This window comes from Morchella sextelata, assembly GCF_020137385.1.
Source record: "Morchella sextelata strain SCLS chromosome Unknown scls_5, whole genome shotgun sequence".
Taxonomy (NCBI): domain Eukaryota; kingdom Fungi; phylum Ascomycota; class Pezizomycetes; order Pezizales; family Morchellaceae; genus Morchella; species Morchella sextelata.
In genome coordinates, this window is record NW_025408620.1 from 871726 (window position 1) to 891819 (window position 20094).

The 20094-nt window shown below is 48.7% G+C and overlaps 10 protein-coding genes across 10 annotated transcripts; all 10 read right to left on the reverse strand.

Moving 5' to 3' along the window:
• Positions 1–580: 580 nt before the first annotated feature.
• Positions 581–2835, reverse strand: H6S33_010746 (uncharacterized protein; the record flags this gene model as incomplete). The annotated part of the gene is made up of 1 exon (XM_044842099.1): positions 581–2835. A coding segment is annotated over one exon (2255 nt), but the record flags the coding sequence as incomplete, so codon positions are not given.
• Positions 2836–2892: 57 nt separating this feature from the next.
• Positions 2893–3307, reverse strand: H6S33_010747 (uncharacterized protein; the record flags this gene model as incomplete). The annotated part of the gene is made up of 1 exon (XM_044842100.1): positions 2893–3307. A coding segment is annotated over one exon (415 nt), but the record flags the coding sequence as incomplete, so codon positions are not given.
• Positions 3308–3407: 100 nt separating this feature from the next.
• H6S33_010748 (uncharacterized protein) lies at positions 3408–4103 on the reverse strand (the record flags this gene model as incomplete). Its single annotated transcript, XM_044842102.1, has 1 exon — positions 3408–4103. A coding segment is annotated over one exon (696 nt), but the record flags the coding sequence as incomplete, so codon positions are not given.
• A 66-nt stretch (positions 4104–4169) lies between these two features.
• Positions 4170–5030, reverse strand: H6S33_010749 (uncharacterized protein; the record flags this gene model as incomplete). Its single annotated transcript, XM_044842103.1, has 1 exon — positions 4170–5030. The coding sequence occupies one exon, from the start codon at positions 5028–5030 to the stop codon at positions 4170–4172; it is 861 nt and encodes a 286-aa protein (XP_044696679.1).
• Positions 5031–5626: 596 nt separating this feature from the next.
• H6S33_010750 (uncharacterized protein) lies at positions 5627–8273 on the reverse strand (the record flags this gene model as incomplete). The annotated part of the gene is made up of 1 exon (XM_044842104.1): positions 5627–8273. A coding segment is annotated over one exon (2647 nt), but the record flags the coding sequence as incomplete, so codon positions are not given.
• A 72-nt stretch (positions 8274–8345) lies between these two features.
• On the reverse strand, positions 8346–8767 carry H6S33_010751 (uncharacterized protein; the record flags this gene model as incomplete). Its single annotated transcript, XM_044842105.1, has 1 exon — positions 8346–8767. A coding segment is annotated over one exon (422 nt), but the record flags the coding sequence as incomplete, so codon positions are not given.
• Positions 8768–8867: 100 nt separating this feature from the next.
• On the reverse strand, positions 8868–10487 carry H6S33_010752 (uncharacterized protein; the record flags this gene model as incomplete). Its single annotated transcript, XM_044842106.1, has 1 exon — positions 8868–10487. A coding segment is annotated over one exon (1620 nt), but the record flags the coding sequence as incomplete, so codon positions are not given.
• A 2806-nt stretch (positions 10488–13293) lies between these two features.
• Positions 13294–15042, reverse strand: H6S33_010753 (uncharacterized protein; the record flags this gene model as incomplete). Its single annotated transcript, XM_044842107.1, has 1 exon — positions 13294–15042. A coding segment is annotated over one exon (1749 nt), but the record flags the coding sequence as incomplete, so codon positions are not given.
• An 894-nt stretch (positions 15043–15936) lies between these two features.
• Positions 15937–19506, reverse strand: H6S33_010754 (uncharacterized protein; the record flags this gene model as incomplete). The annotated part of the gene is made up of 1 exon (XM_044842108.1): positions 15937–19506. A coding segment is annotated over one exon (3570 nt), but the record flags the coding sequence as incomplete, so codon positions are not given.
• A 300-nt stretch (positions 19507–19806) lies between these two features.
• Positions 19807–20040, reverse strand: H6S33_010755 (uncharacterized protein; the record flags this gene model as incomplete). The annotated part of the gene is made up of 1 exon (XM_044842109.1): positions 19807–20040. A coding segment is annotated over one exon (234 nt), but the record flags the coding sequence as incomplete, so codon positions are not given.
• Between the last annotated feature and the right edge of the window lie 54 nt (positions 20041–20094).

The following is a 20094-nucleotide window of genomic DNA, read 5'->3' on the forward strand; positions in this document are numbered from 1 at the left end:
AGGGGATCTATTCATGGGAGCAATGACTGACGAGTCTATGCCTCGCCAGTGTCTAGAAGACCAACCAGAGTGAAGCTCTGATTGTCCGGTGATCCTCTGTATCCTCTAAGCACTGAGTCCGCCGAAGGGCAGGGACTTTGCTAGGGAAGTCTACAATAAGCGAAAGCTCTACAGCAACGATTAAGCTTACACCTGAGCGGTAGCTCATTCATGCAGGTCCTCGGTTGTGTGGCAACCAAGGCTGCAGGTGTTACAAAGGCTTTGACTAAGGGTGGTTGCCTTGGGTATCGGAAACACCTGCTGACGCTTAGAGAAAAGCGGGGTAGTGGTGGTATTGTTTTCCGGTACTGAGGAAAGGCCCACCGGAACTTAGTAAGGAGTTAGGAGCAGAGAATAGAGGCCTTCGGAGTACAAGTACTCAGGTTCATTCTCGCCCTTCAGTCCTATTCTCTCCAGTCTTCATCAGAAGAAAAACCAAGTTCTTATCGGTAGCAGAGCCCTTAAAGATTATTGAGTTCTAGCGATAGTATCTTTGAATAATCTGCAACCTGATTGTCTATCTTGCACGGCCGTCTCTATTCTACTCTATTCTATTTCTCTTAGAAGAGACCCCCGTTACATTGTCTCTCGCATTTCCGGGGGTTTGATATGGGAGTAGGAGGGAGGCGATTCGGTGTAGGCCTGTCCCTTTGATGTTTGCTTCTCTGTATGGGAGGAGCTCGATCAGGGATTCATTGTTGGGGTGGGTTGCCTCGGTACAGAGTATTCTGGTTCCGTACTTTCTTGAGCGATATGTTAGGAGGTGTTCTAGGGGGGGTAGTCCTGCTTCTCGGAGGAGTTTAGCTCTCTTGGTCCATCGAGGTAGGCCCGTGATGATCCGGGCAGCTTCGTTGTATAGTGGTTCGAGGGATCTAATGATGTGGTCTGCGCCAGTCCACCAAGCCTCGGATCCGTAGAGCAGGCTTGGAAGGAAGCCTTGTGTTATTAGGTGATGAACTGTCTTGACTGTTATCCTTGGCAGGCGGGCGGTGTTTCGGATTTGGTGGAGGGCTTTTAGGCCTTTTGCGATTGCGGCTTCGATATGGGGCCGGAAGGAGAGGGTCGGATCTAACCAGACTCCTACGTATTTCAGCTTCTCCTTGGGGTATATATTGATGTTGCTAACTTTGACTGGGAGTCGTGGTTGTTGTGTGGATGACGTGGTGGGCCGGAAGAAGATCAGATCGGATTTATCCGGGTCGTATTTAATTTGGAGTGGCTCAGCTTTAATTAGTCTTTCCCTCATTCGCTCCTCCATTCTCTTGATTGTAAAGCCTGGTGTTTTGGATATTTGCACCAGCGCATCGTCATCGATGTATGTGGTGTCCATCTCTTTCGGGCTACTTGTTGGGTCCAGGATTACTCCAGCATAGATCATGAATAGTACCGGGGACATGGGGCTACCTTGCGGCACTCCAGAATCATAGGGCTGTGGTTCCTCTAGCTCATGGTTAAATTGAAACTGTAGTTTTCTGCCGGTATTGAATTCCTTGCACCATTCTGTTAAGTAGGTAGGGAATTTTTGTTGGTACATGATTTCCGCGAGGAGTAGGTTGTCGACGCAGTTAAATGCTCCTTGGATATCGTTGGTTAGGATCGCTGGTCTGTCCCGCCGAGCGATTCCGGTACTGTTTTTCAGTAATAGCTTTTGTTGTATTGGTGTTAAGGTTCTCAGGAGGGCGTCGATTGCCGAAATGGTTGGTCTTCCTCCAAATTGATTCACTGAGAGTGTGCCTAGGATTTCTCCAGCGGTGCAGAGTCTCTGAGCCACTATCTTCTCCAGAATTTTGCTGAAGCATTGTAGAAGGGAAATGGGCCGGTAGGCTTTTGCTTCATGATAGTTTGCTTTGCCGGGTTTCGGGATCGGGATGCACTTAGCTATTTTCCATTCCGCTGGGTATACCCCGTGCCGGAGCATGGCAGAGAACATGTCTTGAATTAGAGTTGTGTTTGCTCTCACTATTGCTTTAATAAAGGTATAGGGGATGCCGTCCGGGCCGGTCGCCGAGTGCGCTGGACAGGAATCGATTGCTTTATTAAGTTCTTCGGGGGTGACTATGTCGAAGGTGTTGCTAAGGTCAAAAGAGGGGGGCCTAATGTTTAGGGGGGAATGGTCGGGGGACGTCCGTTTTGAGGGGAAAAGTTGGGTTCTTAGAGCTTGACACTTCCCCGCGAACGTTTCTTCACCTTGTATGGTTGGTATGATTGTGTCTCTTCTCCTTCCTGCGTTTAGGATTCTCCAGACTTCACTACCTTTCGCCTCGTTCATCGTCTTTTCCCGCTGGTCCGCTTTTGCTTTCCGGATCATGACTGTCCATTCTCTGCATGCCTTCCGGTGCTCCTCCACGTGGTTGGGTTTCTTTGTATTTCTCGCCTTCCTTTCTGCCGCGTTTACCCTTGTCTTCATTTGTTTCATTTCCTCTGACCACCAGGAGTTGGCTCTTACTCCTTCCTTCGAAAGTGGTGTTACTATACTGATTGTTGCCCTGACCAGTTCCAGGAAGAAGTCGACAGTTTGTTCCGTATGTTCCTTGGTTTCCCATGCCTCTGCAGGGAGAGAAATGTTTGACATATGGTTCTCCAAGAGCTTCCAGTCTGTTTGTCGCCACATCCGTCTTGGTACAAATGGTGGTTTTTCCAAGTGTAAGTGGACGGAGGTTCTCCCGTGGTCTGAGCCCGCTCCGTAGGGTTCAGTGCTCCATCGTAAGTTGTGGTCAAGTGTTGGGCCTTTTACAAATGTAAGGTCGATGATTGTGGGTCTTTTCCCTCTGTCTCTGGGGAAATGCGTAAAGATGCCTGTTTCGTTCAGGAGGGTCAGTTTCTGTCAGGTTATCCATCGTTTTAACCGTGCACCGTTGACGCGGTCTGCTCGAATGTTGTTTCTGTATTCATGTGAATTTACTCCATACCACATCTGATGGTGGCAGTTGAAGTCTCCCATTACTAGGCAATTATCAAGGGTTTGGATAGTTTTTGCTATTTGGGCGAAGGGGCCACTTCGGCCTGGGGAGTAAATATTTAGGATTTGGGTTTTCTTGTTCTGGATTTCTACCGTAATGGATACTATGAAATTATCGTATGTGTAGTGGTGTTTTGGTTTGAGGTTGGCATGTTTGCGGACGTATGTTGCACATTTTGTGTTGGTGTTGCTGGCTGTGAAAATATAAAAAAGATTTGATTCTGGTGGGTATCCCTCTGCTGAGGTCCATGGTTCTTGTAATAATAGGAAATAAATACTAGAGTCTGTTTCCGCTTCTTCTACCGCCGCCTTGGTAATCAGTTCGCTCCGTGCCCAATTAAGTTGGTGTGCGAGCGCGGTGGTTCGGGGCCTAGGCATTATTTGTCATGTGTTGGTCATCTTCGGGAACGGGTGGGTCTCCGACCGGGGCGGTAGCTGGTACTTGAATTATTGGGAGTAACTCCTGAACGGGTGCGGCAGGTGGGTCTTGGGCAGGTGGGGCGTTTTCCTTTCCTTTGTTGAGGAATCGGCGTTTGACTCTTTCAGGGCATGCTGGGTCGGAGGCCTTATGGATTCCTTTGCAGTTCAGACATCTGATTGGGGTGTGGGTACATCTATATCCTCCCTGGCATTGATTGCATGGGTGGAAACTGGTGAGGTGATCTCCGGCGCAGTGGCCGCATTTTCCATTGTTCTTACATCTCTCCTGGCGATGGCCGTATTCGAGGCACTTCGCACACTGGGTATCCGGGAAGGTTGGGAGGAAGGCCTCGATATGGCAGCTTCGGTTGAACAGAGATAGGAATTTAACTCCTAGCGTTTCCATTGTGATTTGTCCTGGGAGTGCGATGACCATTGATGAGTGAGTTTTCTCCATTCGAGTTTCTGCCCTGGAGATCCAGCGGGGAACCTGGGCAAGTTGGAAGTTCTCTCCGTAGTTGCTTCTGATTTCTGATGCTACCAATTGTCCCGCCTCAATGCCCTCCCCGACCGTTGTGGGGATTCCATGGAGGAGAAACTTTGACCATTTAGAGTTTGCGTGGATGACAGCGACCGGTACCTGTAGGGTGAGGAGGGCCTCCTCAATCTCTTTCGCATATTCCATTGCCTTTGTTGCGGGGGTAACCAATTTTGTTTCCAAGATGAAGTTGTCTTTGGGTGTTCTTCTTGCCTAGAGGAAGTGGCAGGACTCATCTTGGATTCTTGCATTGACGAGGGTCCTGATCTCGGAGGGGTTAACGTCGGTTGGGGCAGTAGTTTCAACAATGATCTCCCTGTTGATTTTGGTGTACTCTGGTTTAAAGAGGGGGTCCGCTTTTGGCTTTGCGGGCTTCTTTCTTCTCTCGATGACCTGGAAGTTTCCTTGGGCAGGACTGGGTGCTGAGGCCACGGCGGCCCAGGTGCCTGCCTTCCATCCACGGGGTGGGGCTTGTTGGGGAGGTGCGGGTGGGGGGGCCTGAGGAGCTGCCTGTGGCGCTGCTTGGGGAACTGTTTGGGGGACCGCTGGAGGGGGCATTCTCTGTCCCTGCGGTTGTTGTGGTTTTCGCTGTTGTTGCTGTTGTTGGTGTTGTTGCTGTTGTTGCGGTTGCTGCGGTTGCTGCGGTTGTGGTTGTTTGCTGAGGAGGGCGTGGATCGCCGAATGCATATTGGTGATCATGTTTGTCTGCGCCTCAATTTGGTGTTTCAGTGTATCCACTGTTCTCCGGAGTGTAGTCGTTTGCTCTTCGAGGATTTCAATCCTGTCGGAGGGTGGGCAGATCCGGCTGGTGGCATGTCTGATGGCCCAGGTAATATAGTTCAGGTCCGTCTGGGTGTGAGTGTCCTGGGGGACAACGCTCGGGTAGAGGTAGTCAATTCTTGGTTGGTATGGGTCGTTGTAGTCGGATTCTGTTGCAAAGATCGAGGAGAATTCCTGTTCCTGAGCTCCGGATGGGGTTGGGTCGGGAACCGGAGTGTTCCTGTTTTGCGGGGGGGCTGTTCCTTGTTGGGAAGACTGGGTAAAAAAGGACTGGAGCGATGCTTGCTGCGACATAATTGAATGTCCAGTTCTTCTGGCGGCGTAGAGTGATGTTTCGGAAAGGTTTCTTTTCCTTCCTTTCGGGAGGTCAAGGCTGGAGAATTCTTCGCTAGAAGCCAGTTTTCGTGGTGTTTCTTTCGCTAGGAACAACAAACGCGACCGTACGGTCAGGGACGAAGTGGCTCAACCTGGTATGGTATACCAGGGTAAACCAAGAGCAGTAAAAGTAAAGTGTTTTTTGAAGCGAGATTGATTGTCAGGGAGTTTTGCGAGCTTTAGCAAGCAAGTAGAATACAGAAGAAGAAGAAATTTATATTGCTTTGAAGTACAAGACTTATCGCACACCGACCCAACCGCCTAAAACACGAACCGAACCGAACAAAAGAAAGAAAGAAAAACAACAATCACAAACGCAAACAAACAAAAACAAGAACAAGAACAAAACAAGCACAAGCGAGCACAAACAATAGCAAGGGAAATCCAGAACAACACTTCGACCAGAAAACCCAACAATAGGGAGAAATAACATATCTCAGCGGACTCGAGCGCTGGATCCATCAAATCAAAGAATAAAAAACAATTTTTTAAAGAGTAAAAGGAAATTCCCCTTCCTAATCCCGTTCCCGGTCGTTTTCTTCCATCCCCTCTTCCAGGTCCGCCTCCGCCTCCGCCGACTCGTACCATTTCGAGAGTTGAGATTGTTTCGCAAATTGTAGGATGAGGTCCGTTCTCAGGTTTGTAAACATCCAGTTTTCCCAGGTCATCGCTCCGGGGATCTTTTCTATCAGAGGGGTACGGATTCGAGCCCACGCTGGGCATTCCATAAGTATATGTTTCGCTGAGTTTTCCATACCGCACTGGCATGGTTCGGGGTCTGTGTGTATTGCGTGTTTGTCGATTCGGGTGGTTTGGCACCGGATTCGAAATACTTTTTTTGCTTCCGTAAGGGTGAGTTTCGCTATCTTGGGAGGGGGGCGGAATTCCCCCCGATGATGGTAGTTCGGTATTGATTGTGTGTTCCATTCTTCTAATAGGTGATCGCGTAGTAGTTTGTTCTGGTTCCACTTATCTCTCGCATTTCCGGGGGTCTGGTATGGGAGTAATAAGGAGGCGATTCGGTGTAAGCCTGTTCCTTTGATATTTGCTTCTCTGTACGGGAGGAGCTCGATCAGAGATTCGTTGTTTGGGTGGGTTGCGTCGGTGCAGAGTATTCTAGTTCCGTACTTTCTTGAGCGATATGTCAGGAGATGTTCTAAGGGGGGTAAGCCTGCTTCTCGGAGGAGTTTAGTTCTTTTGGTCCATCGTGGTAGGCCGGTGATGACCCGGGCCGCTTCATTGTATAGTGGTTCGAGGGATCTTATAATGTGGTCTGCGCCAGTCCACCAAGCCTCGGATCCGTAGAGTAGACTTGGGAGGAAGCCTTGTGTTATAATGTGATGGATTGTTTTAACCGTTATTCCTGGCAGTCGGGCGGTGTATCGAATCTGGTGGAGGGCTTTAAGGCCTTTTGCGATCGCTGCTTCAATGTGGGGCCGGAAGGAGAGGGTCGGATCTATCCAGACTCCTACATATTTCAACCTCTCCTTGGGGTGTATGTTGGTATTGTTAATTTCGACCGACAGTCGTGGTTGTTGTGTGGATGATGTAGTGGGCCGGAAGAAGATCAGGTCGGATTTATCCGGGTCGTACTTGATTTGGAGTGGCTCAGCTTTTATTAGTCTCTCTCTCATTCGTTCCTCCATTCTCTTGATTGTGAAGCCTGGTGTTTTGGATATTTGCACCAGTGCATCGTCGTCGATATATGTAGTGTCCATCTCTTTCGGGCTACTTGTTGGGTCCAGGATTACTCCAGCATAGATCATGAATAGTACCGGGGACATGGGGCTACCTTGCGGCACTCCAGAATCATAAGGCTGTGGTTCCTCTAGCTCATGGTTAAATTGAAACTGTAGTTTTCTGCCGGTATTGAATTCCTTGCACCATTCTGTTAAGTAGGTAGGGAATTTTTGTTGGTACATGATTTCCGCGAGGAGTAGGTGGTCGACGCAGTTAAATGCTCCTTGGATGTCGTTGGTTAGGATCGCTGGTCTGTCTCGCCGAGCGACTCCGGTACTGTTTTTCAGTAGTAGGTTTTGTTGTATTGGTGTCAAGGTTCTCAGGAGGGCGTCGATTGCCGAGATGGTTGGTCTTCCTCCAAATTGATTCGCTGAGAGTGTGCCTAGAATTTCTCCGGCGGTGCAGAGTCTTTGGGCCACTATCTTCTCCAGGATTTTGCTGAAACATTGTAGAAGGGAAATGGGCCGGTAGGCTTTCGCTTCATGGTAGTTTGCTTTACCGGGTTTCGGAATCGGGATACACTTAGCTATTTTCCATTCCGCTGGGTGTACACCGTGCCGGAGCATGGCGGAGAACATGTCTTGGATTAGAGCTGTATTTGCTCTGACTATTGCTTTAATAAAGGTATAAGGGATGCCATCCGGGCCGGTCGCCGAGTGCACTGGACAGGAGTCGATTGCTTTATTAAGTTCTTCGGGGGTGACTATGTCGAAGGTGTTGCTAAGGTCAAAAGAAGGGGGTCTGATGTTTAGGGGGGGATGGTCGGGGGACGTCCGTTTCGAGGGGAAAAGTTGGGCTCTTAAAGCTTGACACTTCCCCGCGAACATTTCTTCACCTTGTATGGTTGGTATGATTGTGTCTCTTCTCCTTCCTGCGTTTAGGATTCTCCAGACTTCACTACCTTTCGCCTCGTTCATCGTCTTTTCCCGCTGGTCCGCTTTTGCTTTCCGGATCATGACTGTCCATTCTCTGCAAGCCTTCCGGTGCTCCTCCACGTGATTGGGTTTCCTTGTGTTTCTCGCCTTCCTTTCTGCTGCATTTACCCTTGCCTTCATTTGTTTCATTTCATCTGACCACCAGGAGTTGGCTCTTACCCCCTCCTTCGATAGTGGTGTTACTATGCTGACTGTTGACCTGACCAGTTCTAGGAAGAAATCGACAGTTTGTTCTGTATGTTCCTTGGTTTCCCATGCCTCTGCAGGGATGGAAATGTTTGACATGTGGTTCTCCAATAGCTTCCAGTCCGTTTGTCGCCACATTCGTCTTGGTACAAAAGGTGGTTTTTCCAGGTGTAGGTGAACGGAGGTTCTCCCGTGGTCTGAGCCCGCTCCGTAGGGTTCAGTGCTCCATCGTAGGTTGTGGTCAAGTGTTGGGCCTTTTACGAATGCAAGGTCAATGGTTGTGGGCCTTTTCCCTCTGTCTCTGGGGAAATGCGTAAAAACGCCTGGTTCGTTCAGGAGGGTCAATTTCTGTCGGGTTATCTATCGTTTTAACCGTGCGCCGTTGGCGCGGTCTGCTCGAATATTGTTTCTGTATTCATGTGAATTTACTCCGTACCACATTTGATGGTGGCAGTTGAAGTCTCCCATTACTAGACAGTTATCAAGGGTTTGGATTGTACTTGCTATTTGAGCGAAGGGGCCACTTCGGCCTGGGGAGTATATGTTTAGGATTTGGGTTTTCTTGGTCTGGATTTCTACCGTAATCGAAACTATGAAATTATCATGTGTGTAGTGGTGTTTCGGTTTAAGGTTGGCATGTTTGCGGATATATGTTGCGCATTTCGTGTTGGTGTTACTGGCTGTAAAAAGGTAAAAGAGATTTGATTCTGGTGGGTATCCTTCTGTTGAGGTCCATGGTTCTTGTAGTAGTAGGAAATAAATGCTCGAGTCTGTTTCTGCTTCTTCCACCGCCGCCTTGGTGATTAGTTCGCTCCGTGCACAGTTAAGTTGGTGTGCGAGCGCGGTTGTTCGCAGCCTAGGCATTATTCGTCATGGGTTGGTCATCTTCGGGAACGGGTGTGGCTCCGACCGGGGCGGTGGCTGGTACTTGGATTATTGAAATAGGCTCTTGGGCGGGTCCGGCAGGTGGGTCTTGGGCGGGTAGGGCGTTTTCCTTTCCTTTGTTAAGGAATCGGCGTTTGACTCTTTCAGGGCATGCTGGGTCGGAGGCCTTATGGATTCCTTTACAGTTTAGACATCTGATTGGGGTATGGGTGCATCTATATCCTCCCTGGCATTGATTGCATGGGTGGAAACTGGTGAGGTGGTCTCCGGCGCAGTGGCCGCATTTCCCATTGTTCTTGCATTTCTCCTGGCGGTGGCCGTATTCGAGGCACTTCGCGCATTGGGTGTCTGAGAAGGTTGGGAGGAAGCCCTCGATATAGCAGCTTCGGTTAAAAAGGGATAGGAACTTAACTCCTAGTGTTTCCATTGTAACTTGTCCTGGGAGCGCGATGACCATTGATGAGTGGGTTTTCTCCATTCGAGTCTCTGCTCTGGAGATCCAGCGGGGAACCTGGGCAAGTTGGAAGTTATCTCCATAATTGCTTCTAATTTCGGATGCTACCAGTTGTCCTGCCTCGACGCCTTCTCCGACCGTTGTGGAGATTCCGTGAATAAGGAACTTTGACCATTTGGAGTTTGCCCGGATAATGGCGACTGGTACTTGTAGGGTGAGGAGAGCCTCCTCAATTTCTTTGGCATATTCCATTGCCTTTGTTGCTGGGGTGACAAACTTTGTTTCCAGGATAAAGTTGTCCTTGGGTGTTCTCCTTGCTGAAATAAAGTGGCAGGATTCGTCCTGGATTCTTGCATTGACTAGGGTCCTGATCTCGGAGGGATTGACGTCGGACGGGGCAGTAGTTTCCACGATGATCTCCCTGTTGATCTTGGTGTACTCTGGTTTGAAGAGGGGATCCGCTTTTGGCTTTGCGGACTTCTTTTTCCTCTCGATGACCTGGAAGTTACCTTGGGCAGGACCGGGTGCCGAGGCCACGGCGGCCCAGGTGCCTGCCTTCCATCCACGAGGTGGGGCTTGTTGGGGGGGTGCGTGAGGAGCTGCCTGTGGCGCTGCTTGGGGAACTGTTTGTGGGATCGCTGGAGGGGGCATTCTCTGTCCTTGCGGTTGTTGCGGTTTTCGCTGTTGTTGCTGTTGTTGTTGTTGTTGCGGTTGCTGCGGTTGCTGCGGTTGCTGCGGTTGTGGTTGTTTGTTCAGGAGAAGATGGATCGCCGAGTGCATACTGGTAATCATAGTTGTCTGCGCCTCGATTTGGTGCCTCAGTGTATCCACTGTTCTCCGGAGTGTGGTCGTTTGCTCTTCGAGGATTTCAATCCTGTCGGTGGGTGGGCAGATTCGGCTGGTGGCATGTCTAATGGCCCAGGTAATATAATTCAGGTCGGTCTGGGTGTGAGTGTCCTGGGGGACGATGCTCGGGTAGAGGTAGTCGACTCTCGGTTGGTAGGGGTCGTTGTAGTCGGATTCTGTTGCAAAGGTCGAGGAGAATTCTTGTTCCTGAGCTCCGGGCGGGGTTGGGTCGGGAACCTGAGTGTTCCTGTTCTGCGAGGGGGCTGTCCCTTGCTGGGAAGGCTGGGAAGACTGGGTAAAAAAGGACTGGAGCGAGGCTTGCTGCGACATGATTGAGTGTCCAGTTCTTCTGGCGGCGTAGAGTGATGTTTCGGATAGATTTCTTTTCCTTCCCTTCGGGAGGTCAAGGCTGGAGAATTCTTCGCTAGAAGCCAGTTTTCGTGGTGTTTCTTTCGCTTGGAACAACAAAACGCGACCGTACGATCGGGGACGAAGTGGCTCAGCCTGGTATGGTATACCAGGGTAAACCGAGGGGAATAAAATAAAATGTTTTAAAGCGAGGTTTGTTATCAGGGAGTTCTTTGCGAGCCTTAGCGAGCAAGTAGAATGCAGAGGTTGCGTAAAGAAAGAAGGAAAGAAGAAAAACAAATAAAAGCACAAGACAACGCCCCCTTATATATCCAACCATAGTCCAATAATGACTAATACCTTCGCGTAACAGAAACTAAAAGAACGTAACAGAAATCCCCATTACAAATCCTAATTCCACTGCACAATACCTCCTTTCCTCGTTCCAGTTTATCACCTAGTCGAAATACATAGCTGCCGTTACATCCACCCCCTGTAACAGGGGTCTCTTCTAAAAGAAAATAGAATAGGATAGAATAGAGACGGCCGTACAAGATACACAATCAGGTTGCAGATTATTCAAAGATACTATCGCTAGAACTCAATAATCTTTAAGGGCTCTGCTACCAATAGGAAGTTGATTTTCTTGCTGATGAAGACTGGAGAGAACAGGACTGAAGGGCGAGAATGAACCTCAGTACTTACACTCCAAAGGCCTCTATTCTCCGCTCCTAACTCATTACTAAGTTCCGGTGAAGCCTTTCCTCGGTCTGGGAAACAATACCACTGCTACTCCACTTTTCTCTAAACATCAGCAGGTGTTTCCGATACACAAGGTGTAACGGAGCCATTTCAACTGTCTGGTGTATGAGTACATACAGGGCCCGTGTGAGGGATGCGTACCAGACCAAAAGAGTACACTACGCAGAGCTCAGAGTTCGGCTAACAGCTACAAAGGTAGAAGTCTCCAAGGTCTCTTCAGTCAACGTCGAGTATGATTCTCCTTGATCCGATACGGGCCCCGCGAGCTACGTTATCAACAAAGATCCACTAGAGTTTAGTGTAAGATGTTCGACCGTCTTCGACGTAATAGTTCAGGTAGAGTTCGAAGTCACGATAGAGTAAAGTAATTCCAAAAGTATAGTCAAATAAGTTGTAACTCGCGTATCAACGATTTATATTGTTAAGACTCTGATTTCGCCGATAATGGTTTGGCTAGTCAGTGAATGACACAGTATTTATATTCCTCGCTTATGTCTCGAGGACTCAGTCTACTGGTAATACAGAACACACTCGGGGCGTGCCCGAGACCCTGAAAAACAACCAAGAACATTTAACTCCTAAATCCGTAACCCAAACTCCTAAAGCCACTGAAACCCCTCAACCTATTTATCCACTCTAATGCACGTTTCCCTGTCGATGTTTCTTCTCTATCGGCCTTCTGGTGGATAATCGTCAGTGTCGGCTATTCGGAGGTCTCAGACAGCAAGGCTACCTACTCAGGCCTCTTCCCACATCGCTTTCCCACATAGCAGAGTCCTCTCATGCCCACAGGTACTGCCGATATGTGTAACGGAGCCACTTCAACTGTCTGATATATGAGTACACACAAGGCCCGGTTACATGCTGAGAGTTATTGTTAGAAGCCAGTTGCACCGTGATATGCAAGTACCGGCAGTGTGGTTAGCTACCAGCTGTTAGAGTAACTACATTCCGGGCGCTAGGAAGAGGATCTATTCATGGGAGCAATGACTGACGAGTCTATGCCTCGCCAGTGACTAGAAGACCGGCCAGAGTGAAGCTCTGATTGCCCGGTGATCCTCTGTATCCTCTGAGCACTGTATGTCCGCCGAAGAGGCAGGGACTATGCTAGGGAAGTCTACAATAAGCGAAAAGCTCTACAGCAATGATTAAGCTTACACCTGAGCGGCAGCTCATTAATGCAGGTCCTCGGTTGTGTGGCAACCAAGGCTGCAGGTGTTACAAAGGCTTTGACTAAGGGTGGTTGCCTTGGGTATCGGAAAACACCTACTGACGCTTAGAGAAAAGCGGGGTAGCGGTGGTATTGTTTCCGGTACTGAGGGAAGGCCCACTGGAACTTAGTAAAGGAGTTAGGAGCAGAGAACAGAGGCCTTCGGAGTATAAGTACTCAGGTTCATTCTCGCCCTTCAGTACTGTTCTCTCCAGTCTTCATCAGAAAGGAAAAAAAACCAAGTTCTTATCGGTAGCAGAGCCCTTAAAGATTATTGAGTTCTAGCGATAGTATCTTTGAATAATCTGCAACCTGATTGTCTATCTTGCACGGCCATCTCTATTCTATCCGATTCTATTTCTCTTAGAAAGGACCCCCGTTACAATAGGTACTCGGTCGGCTGGTAGCTTGCGCCGATTTGCTCCGGGTGGTCCGATCATTTATCCGATTGATTCCAGCTGTCCCTCATATATCCACCGGTCCAAAAGCACTCCCCTCCGGCGGTTTGACGCTCCGGAGGTTATTATTGGGGTCGAAAATGTGTTTTTTATGACTCCGTGTTTTGGTCGTATATTGGTCGCACCACACTCCGTGAGTGCGGTCCAGAATTGACGTTAGCGTACAGAGGGTATTGAAGTATCTACTGGCCTTTTTCTCTCACTCCCGTAAATGCTTGGCATGCCCGTAACAGCTTACCCCCCTTCCAGGGTGTCACGTCTCGGGACATCTTCTGATAGACTATGGTTCCAGTAAACCTGCTCCACATATCACCCGTGGTGTCTGTGGAGGGGAAGGACTTAGCCCCGTGGGGTACCTCTATAGTCTCAGGCGTTGGTCCTTTACGGCCTTGGGGTTCCTTCGATGAAAGTCGCGGACTAGATCAAGTACGTCTTCGTTCATAACGTCCATGACTTGGTAAGTACAGTCGCTCATCGAATAGCCCCGCCATTTCACCAGGTATTCCACTAATCCTCTTCTGCTCTTCCGACTTCCCACGATACTTTCTACTTCATACAGCACCTCTCCTTCCTTATCGAACTTCTCGGGAGTCGGGGGACGTTGTTCGCGGCCTGGGATACTGCTCTGTCGGTAACGTTCCAAGAGCTCAATGTGGAATACGTTATGGATTTTGACTTGTGGTGGCAGTTCCAGTTCGCAGGCTCGTTTCCCGGCTAGTCGGACAATTTTGAACGGGCCGAGTTTCTTGTGATCGAGTTTCTTGGTGGAGCGACGTGTTTTAATATTGGCCGCATTGAGCATGACCATGTCGCCTATCTTAAAGTCCGGCGACTCGTCCCTTTTCCGATCATAGTATTTCCCCATCTTCTCCCTGGTGTCTGTTAAGCGAGCGAGAGCAGAATCGTGAACTCCTCGGATGAAGTGAGCGTACAGGTCACTGGTTGGGTTGACCACTTCGGCTTCTGTCGGCCAGTTGGTTCTTGGGTTATAACCATAATTGGTATAGAACGGAGATTGACCCGTGGCGGTGGTAACCGAGTTGTTGTAAGCATACTCCGCCAACGGGAGTAGCTCTGCCCAATCATCTTGCTCGTAGTTGCAGAACGCTCGTAAATAGTGCTCGAGGGTTTGGTTGACTCGCTCTGTTTGCCCATCGGTCTGAGGGTGGAAAGCCGTACTCATTCTTATCCTCACATCCAACAATTCCATAAGGGATGCCCAAAAGCTTGAAGTAAACTTGGCATCTCTATCGGAAACTATATCAAAAGGCAGCCCATGGAGTCGCCAGATTTGACCGAGGAATATCTTCGCTAAATCCTGCGCGGTCGTTTCTGCTACTAGGGGGATGAAGTGCGACATCTTCGAGAACCTATCGACTACTACCCAGATTTGGTTGTATCCTTTTGATTCCGGTAATTGCACGACAAAGTCCATTGATATCGATTGCCAGACAGAATGGGGTGTGGACAGTGGTAGAAGCGCACCGTACTTCTTATGGCGGCTGGGTTTGTTGCGCTGGCACTCATCACATGACCGAACGTAGTCATCGATCCACTCGTTCATTTTTGGCCAATAGAAGTTACGCGTGATGAGTTCCAAAGTTTTGTCTTGTCCAAAGTGTCCTGCCACCTTCGAGTCGTGTTCTGCCTGTGCGATTCGGATCTTGATACGATCGTCTGCCGGAATATAGAGTCGGTTCTTATAGTAGAGTAGCCCGTCCTTCTCCGCAATATCCTTCAATTCCCCCAGCTTCTCCCCTTGCTCAACTCTCTCTTTCAATCCTACCCATGTCGGGTCTCCCGATGCCGCCTGCCTGACATGATCCAGAAAGTTCTTAGACCAGTCAATCACCCCCTTGGAGGCAAGCGACACCGCTGATACCACAAACTCTTCCTCCGCCAACTGTCCGGGCTTAAAGAACCTGTCTATCGGTTGTTTCCCAAGCGTGCCTCCCCCTTCAGGACGGTACTCCGGCCGTCGCGATAGTGCATCTGCCTTCCCATTTTTGGTTCCCAGGCGGTAGATAATCTTAAAGTCAAATTCTGCCAAAGACTCAGCCCACCTTGCCTGTCGTCGGTTAAGAACCTTGTGTAACGGGGGTCCTTTCTAAGAGAAATAGATTTGTATAGAATAGAGACGGCCGTGCAAGATAGACAATCAGGTTGCAGATTATTCAAAGATACTATCGCTAGAACTCAATAATCTTTAAGGGCTCTGCTACCGATAAGAACTTGGTTTTTCTTTCTGATGAAGACTGGAGAGAACAGGACTGAAGGGCGAGAATGAACCTGAGTACTTATACTCCGAAGGCCTCTATTCTCTGCTCCTAACTCCTTTTCTAAGTTCCGGTGGGCCTTCCCTCAGTACCGGAAACAATACCACCGCTACCCCGCTTTTCTCTAAGCGTCAGCAGGTGTTTCCGATACCCAAGGCAACCACCCTTAGTCAAAGCCTTTGTAACACCTGCAGCCTTGGTTGCCACACAACCGAGGACCTGCATGAATGAGCTGCTGCTCAGGTGTAAGCTTAATCATTGCTGTAGAGCTCTCGCTTATTGTAGACTTCCCTAGCATAGTCCCTGCCCTTCGGCGGACTTACAATGCTCAGAGGATATAGAGGATCACCGGGCAATCAGAGCTTCACTCTGGCCGATCTTCTAGACACTGGCGAGACATAGACTCGTCAGTCATTGCTCCCATGAATAGATCCCCTTCCTAGCGCCCGGAATGTAGTTACTCTAACAGCTGGTAGCTAACCACACTGCCGGTACTTGCATATCACCGTGCAACTGGCTTCTAACAATAACTCTCAGCATGTAACCGGGCCCTGTGTGTACTCATACACCAGACAGTTGAAATGGCTCCGTTACACCACTCCCCTCTTCCAGGATCTTGGTCTCCGAGATCTATAACCATTCTATTACCATTCATTCTATATGACAAGAAACTCCATGATATGCAAGGAAATGAAAACCCAAGAGGGAATAATCTACACCCCAACAATCCGCTTGTCCTTGGGTTTCTTAGGATACCTCATATGGAAATCCCGAAGGGCTTCTTCAGCACTCTTCTTGAGATGCTCCCAAGGTTCCCATGTAGCATCCTCGTTTTCATAACCTTCCCACAGCACTAGGTATTCCACTCGTCTTCTTTTCTTATTGACCCGGCTATCTGCTACCTCTCGGACAACCCAGTTCTGTTCTCCTTCAATCTCTTCGGGCTCCGGTACAGGAACTCTTCTCTCAGGATCTGCCGGTGCTCTGTAAGGTTCCAGAAGAGAGACATGAAAGACCGGGTGGATTCCCATTTGGGGGGGAAGAGAGAGCTTGTAGGCACGGGTACCAATAGCTTCTAAGACCTTAAAGGGTCCCATCTTCTTCTGATCCAGTTTTCCCAAAGGCCGCTTTGTTTGCACATTGCGCCGGTCCAACATAACTTCATCTCCGGGCTTGATTTCGGGCGGTGCCAGGGCATGAGCATCATACCACCGGGCCATCCTTAATCTAGCTTTACCCAAGCTGGCGTTCATAGCCTGCCAGATAGATTCCCATTGAGATGTCATGACCTCGCTCGCTGGATTGTTCCATTCTACTCCTTCCTTTGGGGCCGGCCAGTTGGTCCTGGGTTCATATCCATAGTTGGCATAAAAAGCCGATACTTTGGTAGACTCAGAGACCGCCGAGTTATATGCATACTCTGCCAAAGGCAAGAGTTCTGCCCAGTCATCCTGTTGATATGAACAATAACTCCGCAAGTAATGTTCCAGGGTCTGGTTAACTCTTTCTGTTTGACCGTCCGTTTGTGGGTGGAAGGATGTGGACATCTTTAGCTTCACATTGAGGAGACTCATGAGAGATTGCCAAAAGTGAGAAATAAACCTGCTATCTCTGTCCGAGACTATGTCATCAGGTAAACCATGTAGTCTCCAAACTTCCTTCAAGAACAACTTAGCCAAATCTTCCGTTTTATTGAGGGTAGGAAGAGGGATGTAGTGTGCCATCTTCGAAAAGCGGTCCACTATTACCCAGATCTTTGTAAACCCACTAGATTCCGGTAACCCCACAATGAAGTCCATAGAGATGGAAGTCCATGGCCGATAGGGTATCTCCAATGGTTGGAGCATACCAAACTTCTTATGTCTTGAGGTCTTATTCCTCTGGCAGCTGTCACAGCTCCGGACATATTCCTCAACATCCTTATCCATGTTGGGCCAAAAGAAGTTGTTTTTTACCCGCTCAAGTGTCTTAAATTGGCCAAAGTGACCAGCCACCTTAGAGTCATGGGTATCGGACAGTATTTCCATCTGAAGCTTCTTGTCTTTGGGTATATACCATCTATTCTTGTAGAAGATGAGACCGTTCTTGACCGACAAGTTCTGGTCCAAATTTGGTTTCCTTTCAACCAGGGAGCGGTGCAATTCCTGCCAGAAACTATCCTCTTTAGCAGCCGTGTATAGGCGCTCTAAGAATGTATTCTGCAACTGATTCACCCTGACAGCCGCTAGCTTTGCAGGATCCAAAACCAATTGACCTGGCCTAAAAAAGGTCTGTGGCTCTGGCTGCAGAGTTTCACCTCCCTCTCCAAGGCGGTGATCCCAGCGCCTAGATAGCACATCAGTCTTGCCATTCTTTTCTCCCGGTCTGTAGACAACTTTGAAATTGTAGCCTGCGAGGTCTTCAGACCATCTAGCTTGCCGCCTAGTGAGAACCTTGGTAGAATTAAAATACTCCAAGTTCTTGTGGTCTGTGAAAACCGTGATTTCTTGCTCACAAGATTTGAGCATGTGTTCCCATTCCCGGAAGGAGGCTACAATAGCTCCCATTTCCTTATCATGAATGTCATAGTTGATCTCAGCAGGGGAGAACTTCTTAGAATAGAATGCTACCGGATGTAGCTTCCCATCGTCCCCATACTGAGAGAGCACCGCTCCCTTGGCAAAATCACTGGCATCCGTCTCGACCACCGTTCTCCTACTAGGGTCAAAATGAAGGAGGATTGGAGCGCTTGTGAACAGCCTCTTGAGTTCTTCAAAGGCCTGCTCATGTGCTGCCGTCCAATACCATTTCTTGTCCTTTTGCAGGAGGTCAGTTAATGGTTTGCAAACTTTACTGAAGCCTTCAATAAAGCGGCGATAGAAGTTTGCAAATCCGAGGAATGCCTGTACTGCCTTGATATTCTCAGGAACCGGCCATTCCTTAACTGCCTCCACCTTGTCTTCTGACATAGATACTCCTTGTTCTGAGATATGATAGCCTAGGTACTCTACCTCTCGGACATGGAAGGATGTCTTACTGATCGAGGCACAGAGCTTAGCTTCCCTTAGCTTCTGTAAGACCTTTTTGACCAGTATCTCATGCTCCTTCTCAGTTTCCGAGTAGATGAGGATGTCGTCGATATAGACAACCACTCCTTCATCCAGTAGTTCCTTTAGCACATCATTGATCATTGCCTGGAAGGCGGAGGGGGCATTGCATAGACCAAACGGCATCACATTATACTGATACAGTCCATAGCGGGTTCTGAAAGCGGTTTTCCACTCATCACCTTCTGCTATCCTGATCAAATTGAAGCCGTTCTTCAGGTCTATCTTTGTGAAGATCTTGGCCTTGAACAACCTGTCTCTGAGCTCACTCATGATAGGCAGCGGGTACTTGTCCTTGACAGTGACCTTGTTCAATCCTCTGTAGTCCACACAAATCCGCAATGTCCCATCCTTCTTAGGAATGAACAGTATGGGCGCTGCAGCAGGGCTGTTAGATCTGGAGATCTTTCCTGAAAACAATTCTTTGTCCAGGTACTCTCGGAGGGCCTTCAACTCTGGAGCGGAACATGGGTACAGCGGGCCAAATGGGGGAGCGGTGCCAGGCAAGAGTTTGATCTTCAAATCATTATGGGAATGCGGCGGCATTTCCTCAATCTTCTCTTGACTGAACACATCAGCCCAATCCCGGTATAGGTGGTGTATTTTCTCAGCAATATCACCTCCGTCCTCATCATGCCATACTGAACCAACCAATTGATAAACTGTCTCTTCTTCCTCCAGCATCTGGTATGGAGAGATCAGTTCGATCTTGGTGGCCGCTGGGAGACAATTCTGCTTGCAGTAGTCACTCCTCCAGCTCATGGTGTTGAGTTCCCAGTTAATGTCCGGGTTATGCTTCCTAGCCCAACTAATTGGCAGGTAACCGGTCATTCCTTCTTCCAAAGTAGCCACTTCCCATCGGAGTGTCTCTTTATGATCTCCCATAATCATGCGGACCGGGTGAGTGTAATACTCGCCTCCTCCCATCATGACATCTCCTTGAGCATCAAACATTGTCAGAGGTTGATCCCGCCGCACTAAGGGAATTCCATGTTTCCTGACAAAACTCTGGTTGAGGATAGCTCCTGTACAACCGGTGTCAAACAGGAAAGACCCTTGGGCGCCTTCATCCTTTCCTTTGACCGTCCATGACAGTCTTGCCTTCAGTATAGGTCTTTTTCCATGTACTGGTAAGGAAGGAAGCCTCTGTTCCAACTTTCTCTGCTTAACAGCGGTTTCCGGACTTGGTTCTCTTTGTCTTTTCAACATAGCTAATAGCTTCGGGCACTACTAAGATCAGGGATCCTTTGGTTCTATTCCCAAGCGATAATATAGCAGATGTATTGTGTGGTAGTCTTTTTAACAGCGGTTTGGAAGTGTCTTGGTAGCAAATATAACTTTGGTAGAGCACTGACAGACCAGCTGTTTCGGGTCTTAAACCCATCCTCAGAGTGCTTGGAGCAATCAAATAGGCGGAAACACAATCATAATTTATTCAAGAAAAGCATAGAAACCGAAAACCCATATGAAAGAAAACTAGTAAACATAGACTAAAAACAGACACTTTTTCTACCAGATGATTTCATTGTCTGAGTCTTGCTCAGGCTGAAAAACAAAATCTTCTGTAACCTCCGGGAGTACAACAAGTGGATCTTCTGCTACTACAGCAGCCACTTTAGCCTTCTTCTGAGAGTTGGACTTGCCATTCCCTCTTTTCCGCTTTTGTACTCTTACTGCTGCCACTCGGACAACAGTAGGTTCCTTGGACCAACAATCGGTCCATTTGTGTCTGGACTTGCCGCACTATTGCACAAATCAGTCTATGCACTCTACCAATAGGGAGTACCGGAAGGTCAT